We start from the raw sequence: 26,482 nt of genomic DNA, 5'->3' as shown, positions 1-26,482 counted from the left end.
AGGGCTACATATTAAATTTTACTAAGAAATCAAAGCTGCATGGATCAGTTACCACAGGTCACCTTAATAATGTATTCCAAATTTGGTTTTGTTTTGTCATCTTTGTTCCTTGAGTATGCTAACCCAATCCTTGTCTTTAGAAAGGCTGCTGATATAAAATATAATGCCCTATCACTAACAACTCAAACGAGATATAATATAAATAGCAGCCAAAAAATAGTGGGCCACCTGAATCTAGATATGTTTGTCTATAATCAATTGCACTCAGCTTGGCTCCCAGGATTAGTGTTTTTTTTTTTTTTTTTTTTTTTTTTTTGTAAACCCTTGAGAGCACCAGCTACTACTTGGGCACCCAGAATTTGGGTCTAGTTCCAAGGACTTAACTGTATTCACATCTAAGCCTATTTCCCAGTCTCCTTCCTCCCCTTCCCTTCCCGCTGAACCCTTCTCTGTGAATGAGATCAGATCAGTGCACCCCCAAGGCTGGCCTTGCCAAGGTGAGACCCAGAAAGAATAAAATCCAGTTCTTCTGGGTTGGAAAGATCTTCCCCTATTTCACCCCAGGTGACATCTTCACGACACGTTTTCTTGTTCAATGCTTGCAGATGTTTAACAGTATCAGTGCAGGTGTGGGTGCTTCAATATACATACCTATTCTGGCCTCAAAAGGGCTCTCATCAACAAGTAAATGTTTCTTGAATTAAAATTGTATTTTAATGGTATCTATGGGAAAAAAAAAAGTTATTCTATTGCTGGAGTTCCACTTAAATGTTTGCTACATTCTTCAACCAACACTTTCTAATAAGGTCAAGTTTGTGAATAACCAATAAAATAACGACATAATGGAAGTTTTAAGAACATTCCTGAATTGAACACAAATTGAGAGCTATAGATAGAGAATACAGCCAAACTATTCCACTGATTCATTGCTTTATTTAGTGTCAAAGCAACTTAACTGAGTTGAATAAGTAATTTCATCAGTAATTTTAGAAAAAAACACTTCTAGAAAATATCAATTTTAATATCAGTTGTGCTACTAGAAATAATACTGAAGAGGGAGTTAACTCCAAATTAATTTATTGAAGCCTTTATGCAGGTATCTCTTATATTCACTTAGGTACAAAACTTTTTATAAGAAAGATAACACTTTTATTGCATTATAATTTCATATTTTACAGGAGTTATAATGCAAACTCATAAGCATAAATATATACATGATGCAACCAAATGGCAATGTAGCCAATAAAGTATTCAAAATGTAAAACTAGAATTTAACAGGCAAAATACTTAATATGGCTTGTAATGGAAAATAACTGCTTAGAAATGATTTGTTATTGCCCCATTCTTGTCATTCTCCATCAAGGGAACGTAAAATTGATCTCCATTTAAAATGATACATATTATCTAAGCCAATGTTATACACATTTTGTATCATATGCAATGATTCCTTGAATGTACATATGTACATATGTACAGAGAGCAATATACAGTACAGAGTTCTAATACCCCTGATCATCTTGATTAAAACTATGACAATGTTTCTATTACAAAACTACTTGAAAAGTTGGCATAACTTCTTGGAATTGAAGTTCAATCCTATGGGATTAAAAAAAAAATGAGTTAGTTATAAATACATTCTTTACAAAAGATTGAATAGTGGTCCCGCACTCATACTTTATATTACAGTGTTTGAAAGTATTTACATCTTGTCCTTGGTGTTTGTGAGAAATATACAGAAGTTAATAGTGAGAATGTTGTAGGCAGGCCTATTGGTTAGGTTTTTCTACTTTGTTCATGTTGGTGTGGGTTCCAATTCTCTTCTCTGGAGTTGTTGTTGATTTCTAGTTGCCTTGTATTACTGCTGCTGCTGCTTCTTTTGGTGTTCTGGGAACACTGGGTGACTTTACTTCTAGGAACAGGAAGAAAAGATTTAACTCTTGAGACACCCGACTCGGTCTTTGATTTACTGTTGCTGCGTTCGGAAGTTTGATGGCTGCTGAGAGGACTGACCTCCTGGAAGAGAAAAGAAACCAAACACACTTATCACTGTTACTGACTTCTGGTATCAGCCCTCATGTTCCTGTCTGAGCAAACACAGGAGTTTCCTCCTAGACACAGGTTCTCATGAAAAACTAAACGAAAGGTAACAAGCTGAATGATTAACTCCAGCCAACCTGCTTAATTTTCATTAGGCCTTCCTGGTGTCGCAAAACTAACTACAGGGGTCAGTGAGCCAAGTGCTAATGAGTCTAGGATCTCCTTACCAACAGGAACTTCAAGATCAACAAACTGCACTAGTACAACCACGTACTTGTAGGTAGCTACATAAATGATGTCACCTAGGTTAGTCAACTTTTATGCTTTTTACCAATACTTTTTGAACTTTCACTGAGATAAGTGTGGTTCCAGTTGCTTAACACCTATGAGAAACCTACTTGCCTAATAGAGCTTATGTTCTGGAGAATGAAGGGTCTTGCTCAGAAATTCTGTGACTGAGTGGCTCAAAATCTTCCATAAATAAAGTTGCATGCTATCATTCTTTCTAGAGTTTCAGAATCCTTATGAACACCAAGCCCATGTCTTCCATTTTCCCATGAGGAATCTGAGAGCTAGAATCACAACATGATTTGCCTACACTCAAAGAGTAAAGAAGCTGGAACCTTCAACCAGGTGTTATCCCCTGTATTGCATTAAGTTCTGCAAACAGTACACAAGACCTACTAAGTGAAGTACTCTGTGTACTTGTGAAACAGTTAACATTTATTACTTTCCCTCTTTGACAGTAACAATACAAAGAAACAGCAAGATGACGATTAAAAGATTCAAAACCAGAATGTAACAGGCAAAAAGCACCAGTTGCACTCTCTGGGATGTTCTCAGTGTTAGCTAAAACAATAGAATCACCTGGAGATTAATGACTGGTCAGATGCCCATAGATTCCTATTAATTGGTTTGGGGTGTGGTGGCATGGACACATGGCTTAACAAAACCACCTACATGATTCTAACGTGTAAATGGAGAACCCTCACCTTACTTCCTCAGTATCCTTAATCTCCACTCACCTATTGAATGGTGGCATTGTTCTCAGCCCTGTGTTCACCTCAGATGGTTGGTGAGCTTTCCTTTCTGCCTAAGTGTTTCAATTTTCAACAGGTATCACTCCCATAATTCCAGCTCTCCTTTATGTTTTGAGCTTGAGAATGACATTTCTACCCACGAATCAACATAATTCACTTATCTCCAGCCTGAATTTCAAACTCAAGTTTGCTAAAGCCAAATTTATATATATTCTCAATCCCAATCATTTCTAAAGCCTTTCTTGTTGTCTCAATGTGCTATTCTCTAAGTTTAACAGGAGACTTCAGTTTCCCCTCTTCCACTTAATACTATGGTGCCAGAAAATCATGAATGTGTTAGTGGAAACAGAAAGGAAGTGAATGACTTAATTCCTCATTAACTGCAGAAGTCCCAAACTTCTAGGCATGTCACTAACTGTCTTGACTCCAATCTCTTTCCCTCCACTTTCACCTAGTAAAGTCCTAATAAAGCCTATCACATATGCATTAAATCACTGAGGTGAACACTGGCACCAGATCCGTGGCTTGTAATCTTCAATGGTAAGACAGGTGTGCAACGCTATTAGAGGGTATGGCTATGGGTCTAGAACACAGGCATTTGTAGGGGAAGGGAAAGAAAGGCCAGACTGTCAAAGTGTGACTGAGGAAGGCAATACCTTTAGGACAGAAATCCCTCTGCAGGGAATCATGAAACAGTTTAATTCTGCTGTATTAGGATCCACTATGTCCAAGCAAGCACAAGACAAAGCCTGTGCTACAGTTGGTTAGGGCACATATACCAGTGGATCTTCGTCACCTCTATTTATACACAGAGTAGGTAAAGGGTGAAGTAGAAAATGAGGGAAAACCGCTCTTAATCTGATTGGTATGTTCTGCTTTTGTTTTATAGTGAAGTTAATCCTGCCAAATTGCCAGGAAGAAAATGGAAGTAACTGTATGGCTTGTGGTAAGAGGGACAGTTAGAGAGTCACATGCTATGACGTAGTTGTAAAAACACAGTGCAGTCACTGAAATCTACCCTCATGTCTCCTTACAAAAAATTGCTGTTTAAGCCTGCAAAATGGGGACTTAACCATAAAAAGGCCAATCCAAATTTAAAGTTTGGTGTAAAACACCAGCAAGTTCAACAAGTATCCAGTATTCAGAAAACATGGTGTGTTATTAGGTAATAAGTGTTAGTTGGCGTACAGAATTAAAATTATAATTTTACTATTTTAAACTTCCTTTGGCATTGCACAGGGTTAGAGCCAAGTTCCAGGAGGAGGAAAGGAGACACACAGCATGCTCTTTCCTTGTTCTGTGGCCTGCATCATGAGGATCAGGGGAAATGCTCACTCAAATGAAATGAAGTACCAAGAAGGACCCACAGTAGTGGAGACTCTGGCTAGGGTGCTGGGGATGAGTAAGTCTCTGGAGGTGTGGGGAGGACATAAGGCATCACTGGGCTTGGTGTGGACCACCGAAGTCTAAGTCCGGGAGATCAAGTTCCTGACTGATAGTCTCCTGCAGGAGACAGCAATGTTCCTGATGCCCAAATACAGGTTTCCCCAAAGCTATGTCTACTCCCAGGTCCTTTGCATAGGAGAGTTAAAGGTGTTAATGCTTCCTGAGCTCTAAAGTTCTCTATATTAAGCATATAAGGTAGTTATATGCTTATATTAAGCATGTAAGCTACTACTGTGGTCAAGCATATGAAACTCAAAGAAATCTAATTTGAATAGAAAGGCACTACCCTAAAGTTTTAATTAGTCTTAAGGAATGATAAATCAGAGCTATTTATTCATTCAATACCAGATGCCAAGAGGATACTGTAATCCATCTAGATTAGAAAATAGGAGGCAGGAAAACAGAATTGGCCTTTAAAGATGTACAAGACTGTAATAGGTAGAGTAAAAGGACAGTCAGTGGAGAAGTGGATAGAAAGTCACATGAAGGGAATCTGGGGTATAGCTCAGTGGTTAAATCCCAGCACTGCTTAAAAAAAAAAAAAAAAGTTATGTGCAGGTATATCAATCCCAAAATATACATTTGGAAGAAAATAAATGCTGGTGGAAAAGAGGATGACAAATCAGAGCTAGAATTTAGATTGGTGGGTTGCAGCCCTGGCTGAACATGAGAATCATCAGGGAGCTTTACAAAAATGCAGCGTGCAGGCCCCCTTCAGACCAATTACATCAGAACCTCTAGGGGGCAGTGTGTAGGCTCTGGGGATTAAGGGAAAAGAAAACTTCAAGAGGATTTCATCTTCATGCTACCAAAGATGAGAATGTTTGCTTTAAGGAGACTAGTTTACATTTACATAAAATATTTATTAGGAACTGTTCTTTCTATTGGTGATTTAAGTGTGTAATTTTAACTAAGAGCTCTGGCTATCATACTTCTTGATTAATATACCCAATTACAGGCCCTTACTGTTGGAGTAGTAAGGGGTTATACTGTGTCACACAATAAGAACAAGAAGTTACTTATTTTTGTTTTCTGATGGCGGCAGAACCAGCCTTCTGGCTGTGAAAGAGAAAGAGCTTTCAACTAACCCAAAGTTCTTACTTACCTCGAAGGGAGTTACTTCCTGATAAGAGAAGAAACTGGGCAAGGTACCAAGGAAAGCTAGTTATCAGGAGGATAGAAAAGGAAGAGTCTGCAGCTTTCAGAAGGCTGCTGAATGAGTGTCCTTCGCCCTCTGCTGGCCGACTCTGAGAAAAACATCTAGCTATTGGGAAAGAGCCCCTCCAAATCTCTTCAGTGGGCAAAGGTGCTTCTCATTCCCCATCACACTGCACATTTAAACAACCACACCATTCTTTTAATGAGCACAGATAAGATGACTCCTTTAAAAAAATCATTCTTTCAAAACAAAGTTGTTCTGAGCTGCCCAGAGCTTATATCATTTTCAGTACTATTTGTTATGGACAGGATCTTATTGTAGCAATGCAATATGGTCACATCACAGAGAAGAAAGGACACAAAAACATTTATCCATCGAACATTTAAACAACAGGAGCTAGTCTCTATCAGACAACAATAATTTTATGCAGCAAAGTGATGGCACTTTTGGAGAAAGTGGCTCATCGTTGCACTCACAGGCCCTTCCTGTGACTGTTCCACAAGGAGTCCTAAGAAATGAGCTCTTGTCTTCAATCAACCAAAGCTCAGGGCAAGCCATCATACATGGACAGCAAATCAAGACTCCACAGATGACAAGGGGGCTGCTGGTGTAGCTCAGTGGTAGGGCGCTTTCCTAGCATATGTGAAGTTCTGGGTTCAATTCCCAGTACTGCACACATAGACACACAAAAGACAACAGGACAGGCTCTGAGCAAGGTGCTCTCCAACCAAAATGCTCAGTTGCTCAGTAGTGACCTCAGGTCACCTTTTGGTATTGTCCTCCCTAAAATACTCTCTAAATTGTATTTCCAAAGTGATCCCAATTTTGGGGGGGAGGGTGATATTATGGTAGAGGGAGCCCTATTCTTCACAGGTCAACATGCGCTATATTTTATTAGGGAAATGCCCCTGCAAATCCCCACTTTCTTCCTTCAACAAGTAGTTCACCTAGTTCCACACGTAGCCAGAACTGAAATCCCATGAAGCAGGGGCTGTGCAGGCTGCCAGTGATCAGATAAGGATTCATAATTTAATAGTCACACCGTGCCTACTTTATAATCCTGCCCTCATACACCCCAGTCTTTGTAAGCTGCCATGGGACTATATGAGAACAGGATGTGATGGCAAATGACATGGCTGAGTGAACAAACACGCTTCTAAGTGCCTCTATGAAATCTGCATACTTATAAAATAATGAAAGGGGAAGGAGTCGTTTTATTGTTTACCCAGGAAAACATGCTGTACTGTCTCCTGCCACTTATTAACTAATCAATGATGGTCCAGTACCACAGTTATGGAAGCAATATCAAGAGGCTCATGCAATCTACTGCGGTCTTGGCTCTATTTGTCATTCTGGCTTATTTTAAAAGAAAATTTTCTCACTGAAGCATAATGCAGGTTAGAAAATTAAAATGAGATTTAAACATGTATAAGATGTTTGTTATCACACAGCCCTCTGCTGTGATCAATCTGAATTTTCCAAAATGCAAGATATCTTAAAAGTTCTCAAATGAAAAAAAAATTTAAAAATAGAGCAACCAAGACAACAGAAATCAGTTTTAATTTGGCATACCCAAATGAAAGCCAAGGGTGATCTTCTCAAATGACACCCCAAATTTTGGAATAGAATTAGAATATCAAATAGAAGGAAAAAAGGAATGTTTTCCTGTCATTACTTCAAGATATTATTCAACCAACAGTCTTTTCCTATCTTGATTAGTTAATGAGAACTTTTACTTTTATCCTATTTCTCATTTCCTGGGTGTGATTTAAAAATAACTTTGTGATTCACACTGAAAGATTTATGAACTCAATTCCACGACAACCTGTTTAGGTCCCATTTTAGGAAGAAGGGGCACTTACCTTTTGTGACACTGGCATTCTTATATTATTAACAGTTGCTGAAAATGCAGGGTTGTTTCCTGAACTATCAAACCTCCTTAAATCATCCCTGGAATCAGCAATCTGGAAGACAAGCAGTTTATCAAGTTATGTCTCCACAGTTATACTGTGACATACTCAAAGCTCAGCTAAATATCACATCAGGAAACCCACAGAAGTACAGTCCTCTTCCCTGACCCCAGGGAATTCCACACAACATGCCCCCAAATCCTGCACTGTTTACATGAAAGACTTCAAGACTTCATGTTAAACCAAGTGCATGAGAAATATCCTGTAAGGGAAAAGAGTATTAAAAAGGTCAAAAGAAGAGCAAAAGAATTCTACAGGAAGACAAAGTCACTTGTCAAGTAAAGAAAGGATAAAATTTGCAAAATTTTAATCATTACTTTATTTTTCCAATGGATAAGTATTTAAATTCATTTCTAGCAAAATTAGTCTATTGTACTTGGTCCTAGAGATTATTATGAGTGTTCAAGTAAAATCATTGAGTCTTTTAGTGGAACCTATGCAAGTTATAAGTATCATCATATGCTCCCTTGCAACTAAAATGCATCTGTCAAGAAGGTTTGGTCAAACTGTCTTGTCAAAGGCCAAGACAGATTGAACTTGATTCTATTAACCTTTTTTTTGATATTTTGTATCACTGGTTTCCATATTTGAAGAGTTCACAGCTTAAAGACAATAACAATGTGCATTATATAGGCCAATTATTTTTTTGTACAGGAATTGCTATATCTCTGCCTATAACCTGTTTGCTGTGAAACTTGTTATAATTCTCTTTCTGATAGATGACTTATATAACAAAGTTAGAAATAAGGAAAAGCCTGAGGAAAGTCAAATTTTTGCTTTTATAAAAAGCAGACCACATATGTTGGTGCAATTTGTGTTAATGCAATTAAGATACAATTTTAATTTCAGATCTTTCAGAAGAATGTTTGGAAAAACAATTTTTTTTTTTTTGTATTTTTTGTACAAATATTTTGGGAAAATGGCTTTTCTAAGCAGAGTGAGGAATTGTTTGATTTAGAGCAATAACCTTACTCTTCAATAAAGAATATCTTTTAGGGAACAAGCATTATCCTGTGGCTCCACATGTACCTACCCCCATATTTGTTCTTTGTGCATTATAATTATACAAAATGATGGAATTCAAGTGTCCCTTTATAAAGGTAGGTTTATCTGCTATTCTAGTCACTGCTGTCACCTGTTTGGATTGCTTACCTTGCTTATATCAGATTCAGATTTGCTGGAGCACATACTCTGAAGTTCTTTGACAAGATCTGCTTCATCATCTGAACCCAGAGAGAGTCTTTGATCCAAAGTCAACGTTAATGACAGATCATTCTCCAAGGACCTAATGCAAAATTGCAGACATTTTTCTTGTGAGAGCAACAACTCAATCCCCAATATGGAAATATAGGCACTGGTACCTTTTTTTGGTACTTGGTGTGGGAAAGAGAAGGAAAGAGTTTTTATTATCCTTTCAAGTATTTTATAAGTGTCATTTAATGCAACAACCCACTTCCATATCCTGAAAGATTAGAATACTTCAGTAATAAATCTCCACAGGATTTTGTTAACTCCCACTCAAAATTCTTTATAGAATGAAATTTTATTCAACAAAGAAATCTATTTGGACTGACAACATCCCAATGTTCCTTCTCTCCCCTTTTTTTTCAAACCAGATATAATAAAGATGCTAAGCACCATGGTACAGGGGACAATGTGATAAAGTGGAACAAATATCAAGCTTGGTTCTGAGTCAGGTTTTCCTTTTTTTCCCTTAGCCCCTCAATTTCTGAGTTTCCTTCTCTGTAATGAATACCTATTTCTAGGATTATTGTGGAAATTATGTAGGTGGTGGTATATGATAGGCCTAATTTCTAATCTGATTAGAAAACCAGATCATCCTTAACAGCTCAAACTATAAGCTGAAATAAGCAACGATTTCCTAGGAACAACATAAAAGAATAATGAAATTATCACTATATGCATAGAATTTAAAGGTAAATAAGTCATGCTATGTTGTACAAATCTGGAAGTCAAAAAATCATCTAAAGACTATCCAAAAGTTTATAAATGCAGGAATTTACCATATATTGTCAAGTGCATTAGTAATGATCAAGTTTGATGAAAATGAAGTTCTAGCCTTATTCAACAAACTAAAAGCAAAATATTAATACAGTAAAATAGTAAATGTTTCTTAAACTTAACAAATATTTTTTAGATTTCATTCATTATATTTCAATTTAATTCCAGTATTAGAATATCTATTGCATCATATTAATAGCTTAGTAGTTGCACAAATGGATTTGTTAGCTATAAGTTAAATCTGAAAAGAGAACTTACTTTTGCTTTGACAGACAAGCACTCCTGTTACAATTCAACTGTGATATAGTCTTATTTTTTATACCTGTTAAAAAAATTATAAACATTTTCAATAGAATGGATCATCATCCCTGTGCTTGTCTTGAACTCTGTATTTAAACAAAACAGACTCTAGACCCTGCACTACTTTAATACTGTTGTTGAAGGAACATCCACCTTTTGAGATTTCCCAGTCACAGCCTCCTACACAGCACTGCCACAAGGTCAGGAAATAACCAACTTGCTTTTGTACATTTATGACTGAACTCAGCAAAAGAATACCATCGGAGGCTCAATTCAGGAATCCTGAACTCTTTTTTTTAATCAGTGGCTCCTCTTTTCACTAGTCCCTATTTCTTTATTTCCAAAGACTCAAAAGAGGAGTTTACCATCTGCCTTTGGATGATGGTGATCTCCCTTTCTCTACCCTTGTTTATTTTCCAGCATCACTTGATCTGTAATCAAGGGCAGTTTTGGATGTGTGGGCATGTTAATGTGCTGTAGTACATGTGGAATTAGCAATGCACTTGTAGAAATTTCACTTCTAATAGCTATGCATTATCAGAAAATAGGAACAGCATACAAAGAAGCCTGGAAATTACAATGATGTTTTTCAAACTGCAAACTGTTACTGAAGAACAGAAAACAATCCATACTACATGCATGAATTTGATTTGTATCAGTTATATGAACTTAAGCAAATGCATAGGTCTATGGATATTAGACATGATGCAACGTATTTCTGACTGGGCTATAGTCAAAAACATTTGAGAAACACTTAAACCATTTTAAACTCCACTAAAATATCTGTGTCTATAACGTTCACTCCAAATTTATAAACACACTTGAGCATTTAGTTGCTTCTCAGTGAATTCTAAAACGGTATGAATATTGCTAGCACAAATTTTCTCTGACAGAATGTTTTTGAAAAGTAAATTGAATTTAACATATCCTCATTAAAAGTAGGTTATCAAAGATAATTATGTACTAGTTTTAAAAAATATTATTGTATTTTTGTACATTTATTTATTTATGTGGTGCTGAGGATGGAACCCAGTGCCTCACATGTTAGGCAAGTACTCTACCACTAAGCCACAACCCCAGCCCCTGTACTAGTTTCTTTACCCATATATATATATATATATATTTTTTTTTTTTTTTTTTTTTTTTTTTTGAGACAGGGGTTCCTATGTTGCCCAGATTGGTTTCAACTCTTGATTCTCCTTTCTCCTATTTAACCTCCCACATGGCTGGAACTATAGGCATGTACTACTATACCCCTAATTATTAAAGAAGTGCCCAGGTTTGGACTCTGTTCTTGAGTAGCTTGTGCCAACATCTTCCACTTGTTTTAGGTAAGAAAGGAAGTAAGCTATGTCTTTACCAAATTTTATATATGTCCATAGTGATCTGCATGTAAAGGGATTTCTGTTGTGGTGGTATGTTTTATTTTTTTGGTGGTGCTAGGGATCCAACTAAAGCCTTCCAACAGAGTAGGCAAGTGCTCTACCACTGAGCTACATCCCCTGCCCATCTGGTATTTTAACAATTGTGTCAAAACTCAACTCAAATGTTGTACTAATCTTATATCCAATGCAATGACTGAAAAAAAATGTCACTAAAAACTAACAAACTCTTGGCCAATGAATTATGTTTAAATTTGATGTCTGCCAAAGTCAGTATAAATAAATATAGTAGTTTTATATATTTTTCAAATAATTTTTCATGTTTCAAAAAATGTCATTTGATATCAGCTGGGCATAGTGGGGCAAACCTTTAACCTCAGCTATTCAAGAGGCTGAGGCAAGAGCATCATAAGCTTAAGGCCAGCCTGGGCAATTTAGCAAGACCTTGTCTCCAAATTAAAAATACAACTGATTCACTCAAAAACTCCTTGCACTGGTATTAAATACACCTCTACACATATTTTTAAAATGTAAGGTTGGCTAAGTAATGACATGTAAAAGAAGTGAAATATGCCAAAGTGTAATGATTTTATTTCATTAATTGTGAATACTAAAAACAATAATAATTATAATAAAGACCATTAACACAGTAAATAAAAATTTAATTTTGGAATTATAGTATGAAACAGTATTTTTATCATTTAGCTATTTGGGTTCTGCTATAAACACTGATGTGGCTGCGTTATCTTTAAAGAAGAATGACATTATGGCATTTGCTTGTAAATGGATGGAGTTGGAGAATATCATGCTAAGCAAAATAAGCCAAACCCCCAAAACCAAAGGTTGAATGCTTTATCTGATATGCGGATGCTAATTCACAATAAGGGGTGGGGTGTTGAGCACTAGGGAAGAATACAGTTACTTTAAATTAGGTAGAGGAGAGTGAAGAGAGGGGTAGGAATACAGGGGTAGGAAGGATAGCAGAGTGAAACAGACATTATTACCTCATGTACATATACGACTGCATGACTGATTTGATCCTACAATACATACAGTCAGAAAAATGAGAAATTATGCTCCATTTATGTATGATTTATCAAAATGCATTCTGTCATGTGCAACTAATTAGAACAAATAAAATATATATATATATAAAAGAAAACAGTTATTTTTCAGGTAGAGGGCTCCCTCAGACCTTTGGAAATGTAGCTGTTAAATTTTTTGTTTATTCTATGAAAACACTTTTTGAAGGCGTCGGGTATTTTTCTTTGTGGTATGCACAGTGATAAAAATTAAAGCCCATTTGTATCCATAAAGTGGATCATGAGGGCCCACCTCCCTCTAAGCAGCATGCCGACCCCCTTACCTTCATGGCTCATGTCTGGCTTATTCCAGGTGGGCGAAGAGAAACGGCCAGGCTTCTTGCGAGGACTGGTGTTCACTTTTCTCCAGGCATTGCTCTCTCCTTTCTTTTTGCTGTAATTTGAAACTATGGACAAAGGGAAGCTTCCTCCCTTGAAATCAGCTGTATGCTGGTCTAGCTCTGCAACAACACAAAGTCCATTTGCAAAAGGGAAGGTAGCAATGATAAAGTTTCACAGATAAAGCAAAATCCATCTCAAATTCACAGAGATGGACTCTTGAAAATCACAGGTCTGCTTAATTCCCAAGTTGGGGCTTTGTGAACTGGCACGAACCTTACTTGGAGGTCTAGAATTCAAACATGAGCCAGTAATTAAAAACAGAGTTCTGATGAGCCTAGCTGTCCATCAATAAAAAAGAAAAATAAATACCCAATGACTTCTATTCAGTCATTAAGAATAATAAAATTGTCATTTGTAAAAAAAAAAAAAAAAAATAGATGGAACTTGAGAGCATTATGTTAAGTGAAATAAGTCAGACACAGAGTCAAGGGTCATATGTTTACTCTCATGTATGGAAACTAGAGAGGGGAAAAGTGGGGGAATTTATGTGAAATTAGAAGGGAGGTCTATAGAGAAGAGGAAGGGGACCAGGAAGAGGAGGTACTGGGGAATGAAATCGACCAAATTTTGTTACATGCATGTAAGCATATGTCACAATGAATCCCACCATTATGTATAATGCATTAATAAAAAAGAGTTCTGGAGCAAGGTTGTGAAGTGCCTATTAATTTCTCTAGTTACATCAAGACAAGAGAACTCCCTAAAAACAAATTCCAACAAGTATTTTATAAGGGTGTGAATTTCCTCTCTTCCCCGCAGGAACCCACATACCTGCCCTGGGGAGCGGACAGCCACGCAGAACAGCTTTGTTAAGCAAGATGCTGAGAGCAGCTTTAACCACAGCCTGCTGTCCTTGGCTTGGGTGCTTTTTAGCAGCTGTCTGCCCAAGGCCAGCCTGTCTTTTCACAGAGGCTCTTGACAGTATTGCTTCTTGAACTCTGGGTGCAATGACAGCATTCCACAGCTTAGACATCCACCTTGCAAGAGAGATTGATTCACCGGTTAAGAGCAGGCCTCTCCCCAATTACACACAACTCCACAAAGCACAGGTGTGAAGACCACAGGGAAAAAAACAAATGCTTCCATAGATTTGCTGCCTTTTCTGAGTAGTTTTGAAATAAGTGAGATTACCCAATTTGTACTGAAAAATACATTTCAAGTTAAATTCTTTAACATCTTTCTCTCGATCCTGGAATCAATGCCTGAGTGTTTTGTCTGAATGAATGAACAAATAAATACATGGAAAGAATTTAAAGATTGAAGGAGTCTGGAAAATTGAGATTTTCTCAAAGTTTCTATCTAAAGAGTTTAAACTCATTTGCCATATATTTTTAATAAGACACACAATACTGTATTTGAATATGTCTGAAGTTGGGATCTATTTTATAATCACTGGCAAATTAAATCTGCCTGCCCTAAGGCAACGACTCATGGTTGCAGATGAGTGGGCTCAGCACTGCAGAGAGAGGACAAGGTAACCAGCCATGGCCTCAGGTGGACTCTATACACCCATAGCTCTCATAGCCACAGAGTTTAGTACAAATATGGAGCACTTGGTGCCAAACAAAATTCCTTCAAAAGACATTGTACTTTGTTGTAGCAGTTAAATAATTAAAGGCTGTAGGAGCAAAACCACATCTTCCAGAATAGGAAAGTTTGCAAAGCTGTCGGATATTGGCAGGAAAGTTGTAAGTACTGTGGGGTATTAAGCATTAACCTAGTGTGAGCTTCTCTGTTAAGGTCTAGTGCTATGTAATGCAAAGAAAAAATAAAACTACAACAGGGAAGAGAAACAAAAATTCTGGTGTTCTACAACAGGAATCAAAATTATACCATTACTTCTAAAAGTGTTAAACATATAAAGAATATAAGCTTTATGTTTTTTTTGCTTTTTTTCTGTTCATTTGTTTTTCTTAAAGGCAGCTCCTTAATGTGGCTATGGGGAAAACAACTGACTGGCATTCCTGCACATCCTGTGTTAGCTCTTGCCAGCATTCTTCTCTGGAAGAGTGGGGGTTGAAGGTCCACACCTGTGAGGCAAATCCAGCATTACCTGGGCCACCGAGATCGCCCTGTGGGACTCCAGAGCTAAAAGGAAAAAAACCTATGTGGGTAAAGTTCTTTTTGTTTCTGGTCCAGCATCCTGAACCACAGCAGGGGAATGCCCCAGCTTGCAAAGAGGGTAAAAACCTTGGCACCTCCTACAATTCATGTCAAAGACTACACTCTGTATGGAAAAGCCCAAATTGGTTTCTGATACTCAGGAGGTTTAAAAAAAAAAAAAAAAAAAGAGTTTCAATTTAATTGTGAGACAGATGAAGACGGTAGTGCCTATATCAATAAATGCATTTGTTTTATAGTAAGAATATGCTGTCTATTTAATATTTCTTCCTTCCCCTGCAGTTAGCTGTTATTAAGTTGGTGGTTTATCTTCCAAGAAGGAAAATTTATTATTTGCATCCTTTGCTTTCTAAAATAGATTTCTGCCCAGGGTGACAGAAAATGCAGAAGTAAATCTCTTAGCTAATCACAGGATCCTCGCTAAGCCACATGGTGACAAACTTCCCTCCTTTCCACTTGCTTTGGATTTTCTAGTTCATTGACCTTATTGTATGTATGTCTCCTAAGTTCCTTCAAATAAAAACGCAGTAAGTGCTTAGTATTAATAAAGGAGAAAGTTTTTCAATTTACCAATGGACTGCTGGTGGTGGTTTTGTTTTTGTGGGGCAAAGGGCATACAATTTTTCACAAGTTTTTCACATGGGACATTGCCCAGGAGACCACACAGCAAGCCAAATATGGTTATGATGAGAGTTTTGTAAGAGAGGAAAAATTGCTACCTAGTTTTCAGCAAAAATAGTTTGCCTTGGTAACTACAAGATAAACCCTGGGCACCCTGTACATTCTGTGTTAATGACAGAGGTGGTACAGCAGTTTGTCAACATTTTCACTGACATGCCAAATGTGCCAATGTCCTACGTTAAGCAGGAAAATAAGGAGAATGCACTTACTTCACTGTTGCTTGGGCATGTCCCGGGACTACAGGACAAGACAGGAAATACTTTGGACCTAAAAGTGCTTCAGGTGTGCCCAAGCGGGCCAGGCAGGAGTTGAGCTGTCGCCAGACAGACAGAACCCAGTCGACGGTCTTGCACACGGGATCACAGGGTGAGGGCACCTGACCTCTGAACTAGAGAGAAGGATGGACACAGAGGCTTGGCTTAGAATAATGCTCTTTTCCCTTTGCTTTTTAAAATCCAAAAATAAAAATATAAATATTTGAAGTGATAAAAATCTAGCTGAATCTGTGACTTTACCTTTCCTTGGAGTGGCTGAAGGGGAGAAAGCTTATAATACACTATTAGGGATGTTCATGCTTTAGTGTGACAAAAGCTTTTCTCATTTACTTCTTACCACAAGCTGGGAGGTAGGCATTTGACTCCATTTTGCATATCAGAAGAATGAGATAAAAGGAAATAATAACTTGCCCAAGGTCACAAAGATAATAGTTGACAAGGCCAGGGCTATAGCTTACTATTTTTACATTAAAGAATAATTGACAAATAAAAACTATACTTACAGTATACAACGTGATGCTTTTACATATGTATTCATTGTGAAATGATTACATTAAACAACATTAGTTATTTTACATACTTTTTTTTACATTGGAAATATTTAAGATCTACTCTCTAGCAATTTTCTACTATACATTATTAACTACATATTGCTGGGATTTAGTAGAATAATTGTATTCAAATACAGCATTTAGCTGAAATAATAAAGAGTGCTTTATCACATTTAAAATAATGTCAGCAATAACAATCAAGCTAAATGACACCTTATTCTTCCTCAAGCTTAACTTCTCTGATGATCTCTGTTCAAGCTTTACTCCCTAGGGTCAGCCAAGGCAGAGGAAAGAGGAATAGACTTGGTTGTGTGGGCAGCTGATAGAGGGAGAGGGGTCTCCCAACTGCCTCATCAAGACCACACGCTAAGTAAGGGAGAGCTGGGCAGAGCTTTTGCTTTTAATGGAGTCCCCACAGAATCATTTTTTCCAGGAAGATTGTTTTTTAATGATTATCCAATGAACTACTTCCAAAGATCTGATAGGTATCCTGATGGGAAAAGACATTTCATAATTCCCAAACGTGGGATGAAATCTGCAAACCCTGAGGTCCTGAAAACAGGTGGGGACCCCTTCCCTCTGAAGTGCAGATGATGCTTACATGACATTTCTCATTGTGCAAGTTGGCTGTTTTATGGTTACAGTTATTTGACAGTACATTAAAAGTTGGTGTTTCTTAAAGTGTCCAATAAATCAAACTTCTAGTACTACATGTTTTATTTCCTTAATTTTTATTAATGTAGCATAAACACAATTTCATAGAGATGCTTAGAGGCCTTTATATTTATTATATGTCTACTATGTATAGCACTAATTATATTGTGAAGAGGAAAAAATAAAACATTTTATTGTTTTAAATTGTTCCTGGGGATTGAACCCAGGACCTCATGCGTGCTCACATGCCTTCTACCACCTGGGCATAGTGTGTATGTTCTCACTAACTACAGAGGAGGAAAAAAGATGTGTCCTGGACTAAGAGCCACCTCCAGGGGACAGGAGATCTGATGGAGGTACATAGATGTCTGCCTTTTTGTGGTTAAGCTTTCCCATCTGTAAAATAAAAAAAGTTGATACTCAGTATCCTCAAAATCCTGTCCAAAGTGACAATCTTTAAGTACAGATACAAGTTGGAAGGATGAAGTCAATACTGCAGGTCAGGGAGAACAAGGAGATGCAGTGGGACTTCAGCTGATTTCCTAGGATGTAAAAGACACTTGGTTGGTGATGGGAGGTAGAAAGAGCATCCCAGACGTGGAATGGAGAGGGAACAGGGGTGGAGGGACACAAGTGGATGCTGATGTTTGCATATAATAAAAGGGGTGAAAAATGACAAGCTTCCACAAGTAAACCGCCTAGGTAGCTGTTACTAATTCAAGGTGCTGGATCTGATCCCTCTGCCCAGCACATCCCCAAAGGAATAACTGCACCCCACCACTGTCCCCTACTTCCCCACACAACATGCCCTTCTTCCTGTGGTCTCAATTTGTTGCTATTGCTGTTGCTTCTGCCTGGACTCCCTTCCCGCTATTCTTGGCTGATTCTCCCCCTAAAAGGCCTTACATGTGACCATAGAGAGGCCTTCCTGCCCACCATTCGTAAAACGAATACTCTTCCTTGTGTCTGCCCTACTTTATATAGCAGTACCTTCTCATCTGTTTCTTTAACAGAGCGCATGAGTCACCTCTTCACTGAAACTAGCATGAGGTCCGTTGTTGTGCGCAGGAAGTCACACAGAATCAGAACTGACAATAAAGTACAATTTGAGGTCATTTATCAGATTTGTGGTCCTGCTTCTCAGGAAGAGACAGACTTAAATTCATTAGTTGACTCCAGTCTAGTAGTAAAGTAACAAAAATGGGGTTACACACTCAAATCCAGCCTGAGAATTAGATAATCTGTCCACTGAACTCACCCTACTACACAGGCGTGGACTTAGACACAATGTCCACAGTGCCCCTTGAAGGGACTCTCCTGGCTCCTCCTACTACTGAGATACACCTGTCTTAAGACCTCACCAAACTCTCTTGCTGATACACAATGTCAGCCAGTCAAGAAAATAACCCTACATGGGAAATAACCCAAGTTTCTTAGATGGCAAAATTTTTATCCTTAAGAATATTCAGAATTAAATATCATCAAATCTATATTGTATATTGTTGCTATTTTCTAAATAGGATAAGAGATAATAATATATTTGGGGTTTACAAGAACTTCTTTATAAGAATGTTACATATTAGAATGACCTCATATTTCTACTTTAAAATGGTAACTGATTCAGCATGTGATTTTTAAGTTAAAAGGGATAAGAGAATCTCACTAAGTTTACATAAATAATACAAGAAGTAGAAAAACACTTGAATTGCTGGATTTATAAATTTAATTTTCTGACTTTAAAAGAGTCAATTAAGTACTTGGGAAGGTTTATTAGAAGTTCTTAAAAAGAGAGAGTAAAATATATTTAAGTTTTAAAGGCCAATTAAGTAATTTCCTGGAATTTAATTGACTAAGTATAAATGTTCCTTTAAAGGTGATTGTTAAATCCTGCTAGCTTTAATACAGAAAAATAAAACTTGAGTATCGAGCAGAAAAGCTCAAGGAAAAGCTGGGTATTTGGATGTGTGACTCTAATATGTTGAATACATTTTTAAAAAACAGCATTTAAATAATCTTTCCCAATAAAAACTATCCAACAAGGCTCTCATCCCAGAGGGTGGCTCTGTTATACATGCCTGTCTTTCCATAAACACGTGAGCTCCAGGAGTTGGGGAGAGGATGCCCTGACATGTCCCACAGTCCTGGGCCAGGGGTGAATGTCCACTGAAGAAGCCAGGAACAGTGATCAGATGCATCCCAAATAGCTGTCCATGGTAGTGCTTATCACACTGTATTCTGATCAGTTTCCACAGCTAGAGGTCCATCAACCCTGCTAGTAGGTCTCAGTCTGCAGCAGAGTGAGGACTTAAACAAAAAGCTTGACTGACTTTAAGGATAGACAAGAAGTTCTAAGTCTGGATGATGAGGTCAGAAGGGGAAACTGGAAGTCAGTTTGAAAGGGGCAGGACATGTTTGCTCTGGTTACATGCACAGCTTGAGGTGGATGAGAACACACACTTCTGACTGAACCCGATGATGTGACGTGAAACAAAGATAAAATAGGACAGTATGCACACTAGGGAGAAACTTGGATGAATTCTTAAACATCAGTTCTGGAAGAAATCATCCTTCATATGAATACAGAGTACTTCATAGGGCCTTGCAGATAGCAGATGTTCAGAAAAGGTTTCTGAATTAATGAAATAGGAATGACATTAAATATTTCCTATTTTGGGTAAGTGATGATATTGCATCTGGATGTGTAGCATGCTCACCTTGTATTATACTTCAAAATATTTAAAAAATTTTTCCTAAAAGAAAGATCTCAGTTAAAATGCTGACATCACCAAAATGTGTGGAGCTCTAGAGACATAAAGAAATTTGTTTTCAAAACTTAAAATGTGCAAATTTTAAATGATACTGTATAACACATTTGATTTAATGGGAACAATTTTTTTCTAGACCTGTACTTGATAAAATCAAGTTCCTTCTTGGTGGTACAGAGGGTTTGCAAAAGGACAAAGATTTATTTACTATTAAGAGGAATATCCCTCAATCATTTAGATGTCAGATACAATATTCATTTTATAAGAAAGGAGATTCATATAAATCTTCTTTACTATGTATTAGGATATTGAGAGTGGAAACAACTGTGAACACTGGTATGTCCTACATGTAGAGAATAAAGAAATAATTTGGTCAAGAAAAAACAAGAGTGGTTCAGTGATAGCACCAGTTGCCCTAAATTGATATTCCTGTGTTTCATGAGGCTCTGTTAAAATAACTTTCCTTCTCTTCAAAAGAGAAACAATCATTATACATCCCTTACTTTCTCTGATAGACTTCCAGCAGAAATTCTGAGATCAGCATTGTAATTAAAGATAGTTAAATATTCACACTAAAAAGGTATAATTATTTTTATTAAACACCAGTTGGAAGCCTAGTATTATACTGAAAGATCTATTTTCTTGTATCCTTAAAACACTGGGAAAAAAAAGAACTGTGATCAAGTGCCAACATATATTTATAAATGAGTACAAGAATTAGGTTTTCTGGTGCTACAAGATTTTCAATGTTTGCTGGTGGTAACTCATTCCCACTGTATACTTACCCTAGGGGTTTCATTTCATTGACCTATGTTGAAGTGATTCTTGATAAATGGAAGACATTACCCTCCCCCTTCTATTCTTTGTAGTACAGCCCACTCTCAAACCCAATGAAGAAGAGCAGAGCTGCATTTCAAACTGTCAGAGAGCTAGGGGAAGAGGGTACCAATTCTACAGAAGAAAACTGGTATCTCTTGTGGTTATGTGAATTGACTTTGGCAATGAGATTTAAATATTAACAATGATAAAGTTAGTGAAAGTTTCAGTGATTTGAGGGCCTACATCCCTATAATGGTTTTTATATCACTTTTCCTCCTACTCATTGAGGTCAATGTACTTTGGTCTCTGTGCTTTGGTCAGGAGAACTTATTTATGACCAGGCAACTAACATTAGTGTAACTTGGGGTAGAATTTTCTGATTAAATTTGGAATTTCAGGTATTAATTCAAATCACCTGTGGCAGAGTGTTCGCTAAATTACCAAAAGCCACTCCCACTCCACACTGCTCCGCATCCCCCTGCATACCCACTGAGCACTCTAACCCAACAGACACAGGCTTTGTTCAAGATGGAGAGCTTGGGTCTTGGGAAGGTTGCTCTGGCCATGGTGTAGGACTGAAGGGTGGGCATGAAAGTCATTGTGGTCAATGAAACACTACAGAGAAGTCTTAGGTTTCTGGAAGTTTCTAGAAAAGATGCTTTCCTCTCTGATGATAAGAAAAACAAGGTAGCTCTGTTTCTTCACTATACCTCACTTTCTGCCTTTGAATATGCTGCAGTGATTGCTAAAGCCCCGCAGACAAACTTTAGTCTTGGGGGAAGGTTCAGAGACCCCCAGATCTGGGTCCTGATGCTGCTGGGGTGCTGAACACCTACCACGAGCCATCTGGTTACATAAGGGGTTCGGTATGTGCAACCTAAAATACCATACTGACAAAACAATGACACTGTCCTCCAAATGTGGCCCATGGCCCAAGAGTAAATGAGAAAATCTTACTAAATTGAGCTTCATTATTTCAAATCCTTCCTGACATTCAGCTATTGGTCCTATTTAAGAAAATTAAAATAAATAGTGTGTTAGATTCAATCAGCACTGCATTATTTTTATTTGGGAGACTACAATATTTATTTTGTTATTCTGTGAAAAAAAATCACTAGAATTTATTCCTACTATTTCTGAAAATATGTCAGGGATATAGAATTTAACTTTTCATGAGATTTGTGAAATTTACCATAGCATAGGATGATAATCTTATATTAAATCCTGTTCAAGTGGATGGAAAATGTTCTGAAGGCTCCTAGGAAGCAGTGAGTTTTCCATAAGAAGAGTGATTAACTTTCAAGTCTAGACTTCTATCGCATTTACAACTTGGCGAGATTCCTTGAGAACAGTTAATAACAGTACAATATATAAAATTCTTCTTGTACTTAATATACTCCCAAAGACTGCTATGTGTTTTCCATGTACTAACAACAAGAGTAAAATCTATTTACATTTTCATATTCTTAATATAGTACAGAAACTATTATGAGTTTCACATTATCTTATTTATCCTCTGAATTTCTACAGATTGCACCTGCCTGAGGCCACACAGTAAGAGAAACTCCAGACCAAATCTCCTGGTAACTAACCCCCTGCACCAGGATGCAGCTGCTGTTTGTTACCTTGTTCATGACTTTCCTTCTTAAGAACCTCTGTAGCAGTCCTTGCATGGGTTCACAATCCCACCGCAGCTGAACCCAGCGGAAATGCTGCTGCACCAGCAAATCGGAGCCCTGGAGACAGGCCTTGGCAATGGTCCCCATCAGAAAGCAGTTCTCATGAAAGTAATAACATTCAGACATTCCATTTCCTAAAACAAGCCAAAAGCCATGGTCCAGTCTCAGCAAATCATAGTATGGGACAAGTACAAATTAAAGTTCAGTTAGAGAAAAGAGAACAAGAAGTATTCTGGGGAATAGAAGCACTAGAGGGTATCACAGAGCTGGATTCTCAGTGTGGACTACCCACTATCTTTACCTTTTTGGAAAGTACACGGGCTTTCAGGGCTGCGATTCTCAAGAGGTGCCAAAAAGTCCCCCAACAACTCAGACAATGAAGATTTTTCCAAATTTTCTAAGATGATGATGATTTTCTTCTTAACAGGAGATTGTTTCACTGGAATCAGACAAGCTGTGATCAAAAAGGAAATTAAGGATTAAAACTTTTGCAAAAACCTGTATGAATTGTGAAAAGTTCAAAAGTAGGAAGATATAAAGTGTCAGCCAAGACATGGTACGATGGGCATGCTGTGAAATTGCTGGGGGAGAATAATGACTCTGGAGTATAATGACTCACTTACTACTATTACAGGTGCACACAAGGATCCATCACTCCTGGCTCCCTAACAGATTTCAAATGGAATCAACCAGTGTCCGTCAACAATAGGATGGATGAATAAATAGAAATCTATTCATGAAAGTGAACACACGACAACTCTAAGTAACAGAATAGAAAAGACTATCCCAAACAATACAGTAAGCAAATCACCAAAGATTATTATTTTAAAATAAATCTTGTAGAATAATGGAATGAAACAGTGGTCACTAGAGACTGGGAATGGTGGGGAGATGAAGGTCCATCCTTCATCCAATAAGAGGCAACAAGGCATAATTAAGAGTAGAGGAATTACTTTTGGTTCTTTTCTAGCACAGTAGGGTAGCTATTGGCTAAAACAACCTAAATTTCAAAATGACAAGGATAATTTAAAATTCCCAATACATAAAAAACGATAAATGTTTGAAGAAGTGGAATCACTTACTACCCTGATTAGAATATTACACACTCTTTACATATACTAGATTACCAAAAATGTATCCCGCAAAGATGTGCTATTAGTATCCCTAGAAAACTATTACTGAAATATGTAAAATTCAAAACAGGCAACACTAAAATTACAATTGAGGTACCTTTATATAGGTAGTCAAAGTGCAAAGCTAAGAAATGATTACTGCAAAAGATTGTTCATTGATCGGTAAGTGTAAGTAATGCTTTATACATGTCTCTTTCACAATATAAGAGATTAAAACCCTTAAATTAAATATACATGAAATATTTATAAAATTATGTGAACAGGACCTTGGATAGAAAAGCAGATCTCACCTGTCATTTCACAGATCTCAGAGGTTGAAGGGATTTGACTAAGATGTGAGGAACAATAGTAAGGAAGGAAAAACACCTAGGACTTACAAGTCTTATTTTAGCATTCCGTTTACTCAGGATGGGAGGGAATGACTTCATATCAACTTGAATTGAAAGATATAAAGTAACGGGCTATTATTACTTAGGAAATGAATAAGTCAGTGCACAGCACATATTCTCAAATATTATTACTATTTTACTTGAAAGGTATATAGCCCTTCTTATATACCAATTTTTAAAAAATTAAAATTTCAATGTTTTAGAAGATTCTAAAACTTCCCAGTCTTATTCAAATTAACCTTGAAAAAAGAAAGACAATTTTATGTACTAACAAATAATACTGTCAAGTATTCTACTTTTCACAAATACTTGGAAGAGCAGATTCTCTAGTCCTTCTTGTTATTATAGAGAATGCGTTTCAACTTTCAAAGGAATCCATGAACATTATAAATGACTCTCTTCTTAGACTGAAAAAGATTTTATGGATGCTATGAAGCTTTGAAAACTGGAAGACTGGAAACAATAACAGTCACATCTCAATTTAGTTGTACTTGTGGGTGGCCATTATAATAGTATCTGGTATGTGCTGGATTCCCTTCAACACAGCTAGCAGTAAGAATGCTAGAATCCTATGCTTCCCAGAGTTCAATATTATTCAAAATGCATGTATTGTGGAAGTATAATAAATGCGTACTTGGTTAAAACAACAGTGACAAACCTTTTCTACTCAATGATAAAAACAAACACCCGGTGGATGGTTTGTGCACGTTTTTATGTAACTTAAAACTGAAGGTCACTAGTTTTTCCCTGATTTGCTAGTTCAAGTGGTTCTGAAGCCTGTTCCAACCAACTGAAAGTGTTGAAAGGAATATTTAATTGCATTTCAAAACATGTTTATCTATGCTTCCTTGCTACATGTACCATGTGCCAAGTGTTATGGCATGCTGAATGAGAATGATTCTAACTAGGGGAAAAGTGGATTTTTAAACTATCCTATTTTGAAGAATGGCATCTTAGCAGATGGACAGGTCAGAGGAAGAAGGCCTCCTACGTTGAAGAGAGGTTTTTCTAAATGGAGGCTGGGTACAGCTCCCAGAACAGGGGCATCAAAGTGAGGTGGCCTGACAATGAGCTTGGAGCTGACACCTACCTCAAGCAAGGACTGGGCTGAGGGATTGGGGTGGTGCCACATGAATGGATAGGATCAGTCACCACCATGGGCAGCAGCACAGTAGTAGCATGCTGCACATCAGAATCACGTGGGATCCACCCCTGAAATTCTTGGTGACTCTGATTACTCAGTCTGTGTTGGGTCTGGGACCCTGGCATTTTGCAAAAGCTCCCCATGGCCGGAATGAGCAGCAGACCTGCTCCTCTGAAATCTTTTAAAAACCCAGCCAAAAATGAAAAGTGAAAGATCAGAGAATGAGGTTTTGGGGGAGCAACCAGGGAATCAGTGAATTCCTTACAAGGAGGCATAGGTAGGGCCTAACACCTGTTGTGAGGTCCTTGCTCCAGGGTGAAGAAATCAACGGGAGAGGAAAGAAATAAGAAAACCTATCTATTCAGCTCTTACTACTGTGGTGAAGGCTAGAGGTGAAGGGAACCTCCCCCAGAACCAAGGCACAGAATGAAAAGGCATTCTGAGATAGACTCAATTAGGCTAGGTATCTGACGTACAGAAAGGGACAGAGAGGAAGGATCAGAGACAGCACTGACGTTCTCACTGAAGAATAGCCTGTGCAGTTAATGGAGACAGAAAGCCTCTGGCCAAGAGTATGCTTGGAAAGTGGATGGTAGTGATGGGTTGTTTCAGGACTGATGTGTCTGACAAGGGAAGCGTCCTCTTTGAGACGTCTAGCAGTGGGTGGGACATCATGAGAATGGGAGCAAAAGGGAAAATTCAGGCTGGGATAAAATAAGTAAGTTTACAGAAGTATGCGAGGTCTCATGGGGAATGACAAACCCATTCTCTAGGTCCACAAGCAGGCTCTGTACTACTAATGGCTTAATCCCACATTTATGGTAGACTCTGAGTTCATGCTCTAGAAAAAAGCAGGTGGGATTACTGCTCATAACCACTTGGTTGGGCTTCCACCTCGTTTGTCCTGGTCTCCAAGGTCCCAATGAAGGGTCAAGCAGCGAGGCTCCTTTGGTGAGAGTCTTTGTCTTCAATACTGCTGGCTTCATTTCCTCAAATTGTCATTGGCATCTACACTATGGTCAACATCCCAGTTGGTGCAAAGGTAAATTTTATTTTGATTGAGAAATAGCATGTGGCTAGTGCAGGTTATTTAGCATCATTTTGGGTCTAAAATATTAACCAACCACAGAAACAAAAGAACTCTTCAATTTTGAATTTAAAGTTTTAACCAGACACTGATGAGAATTTATGTAGACATGAAAGAAGGCCACTTGCCCCACTTTATATGTGCAGATTCCTTTTGACTCGTGGCCAAAAAGCCATTTCAGATGTCCGTGGCTTTATGCTAGTTCAAAGCTCTGTTTCTGAAACTAGACTATTATTTCTGTCCTTTTTCCTTCCAACTTTAGAATCTACACCAGTCTTGCTCCTCTTCTCTAAGTTGGTAATCTTAATTGGATATCATCTCTGTGAGGTTCAGGGCTACATCTC

At 37.7% G+C, this 26,482-nt stretch overlaps 1 protein-coding gene across 1 annotated transcript in view; it reads right to left on the bottom strand.

Moving 5' to 3' along the window:
- Positions 1-917: 917 nt before the first annotated feature.
- The window catches only part of CTTNBP2 (cortactin binding protein 2), a 149,687-nt gene continuing 124,122 nt past the window's right edge, over positions 918-26,482 (bottom strand). Inside the window, 10 exon segments of the mRNA XM_079149344.1 lie at positions 918-1,787; positions 1,789-2,013; positions 7,545-7,646; positions 8,805-8,937; positions 9,933-9,996; positions 12,723-12,899; positions 13,612-13,817; positions 15,852-16,030; positions 22,332-22,519; positions 22,687-22,839. Coding sequence (XP_079005470.1) covers positions 1,767-1,787; positions 1,789-2,013; positions 7,545-7,646; positions 8,805-8,937; positions 9,933-9,996; positions 12,723-12,899; positions 13,612-13,817; positions 15,852-16,030; positions 22,332-22,519; positions 22,687-22,839 — 1,448 coding nt within the window. The 3' untranslated portion in view covers positions 918-1,766.

The sequence above is a fragment of the Sciurus vulgaris genome (genome assembly GCF_902686455.1).
Source record: "Sciurus vulgaris genome assembly, chromosome: 8".
Classification (NCBI taxonomy): Eukaryota; Metazoa; Chordata; class Mammalia; order Rodentia; family Sciuridae; genus Sciurus; species Sciurus vulgaris.
The sequence above is the reverse complement of the archived record's forward strand: the minus strand, read 5'-3'. Positions and strand labels throughout refer to the sequence as shown.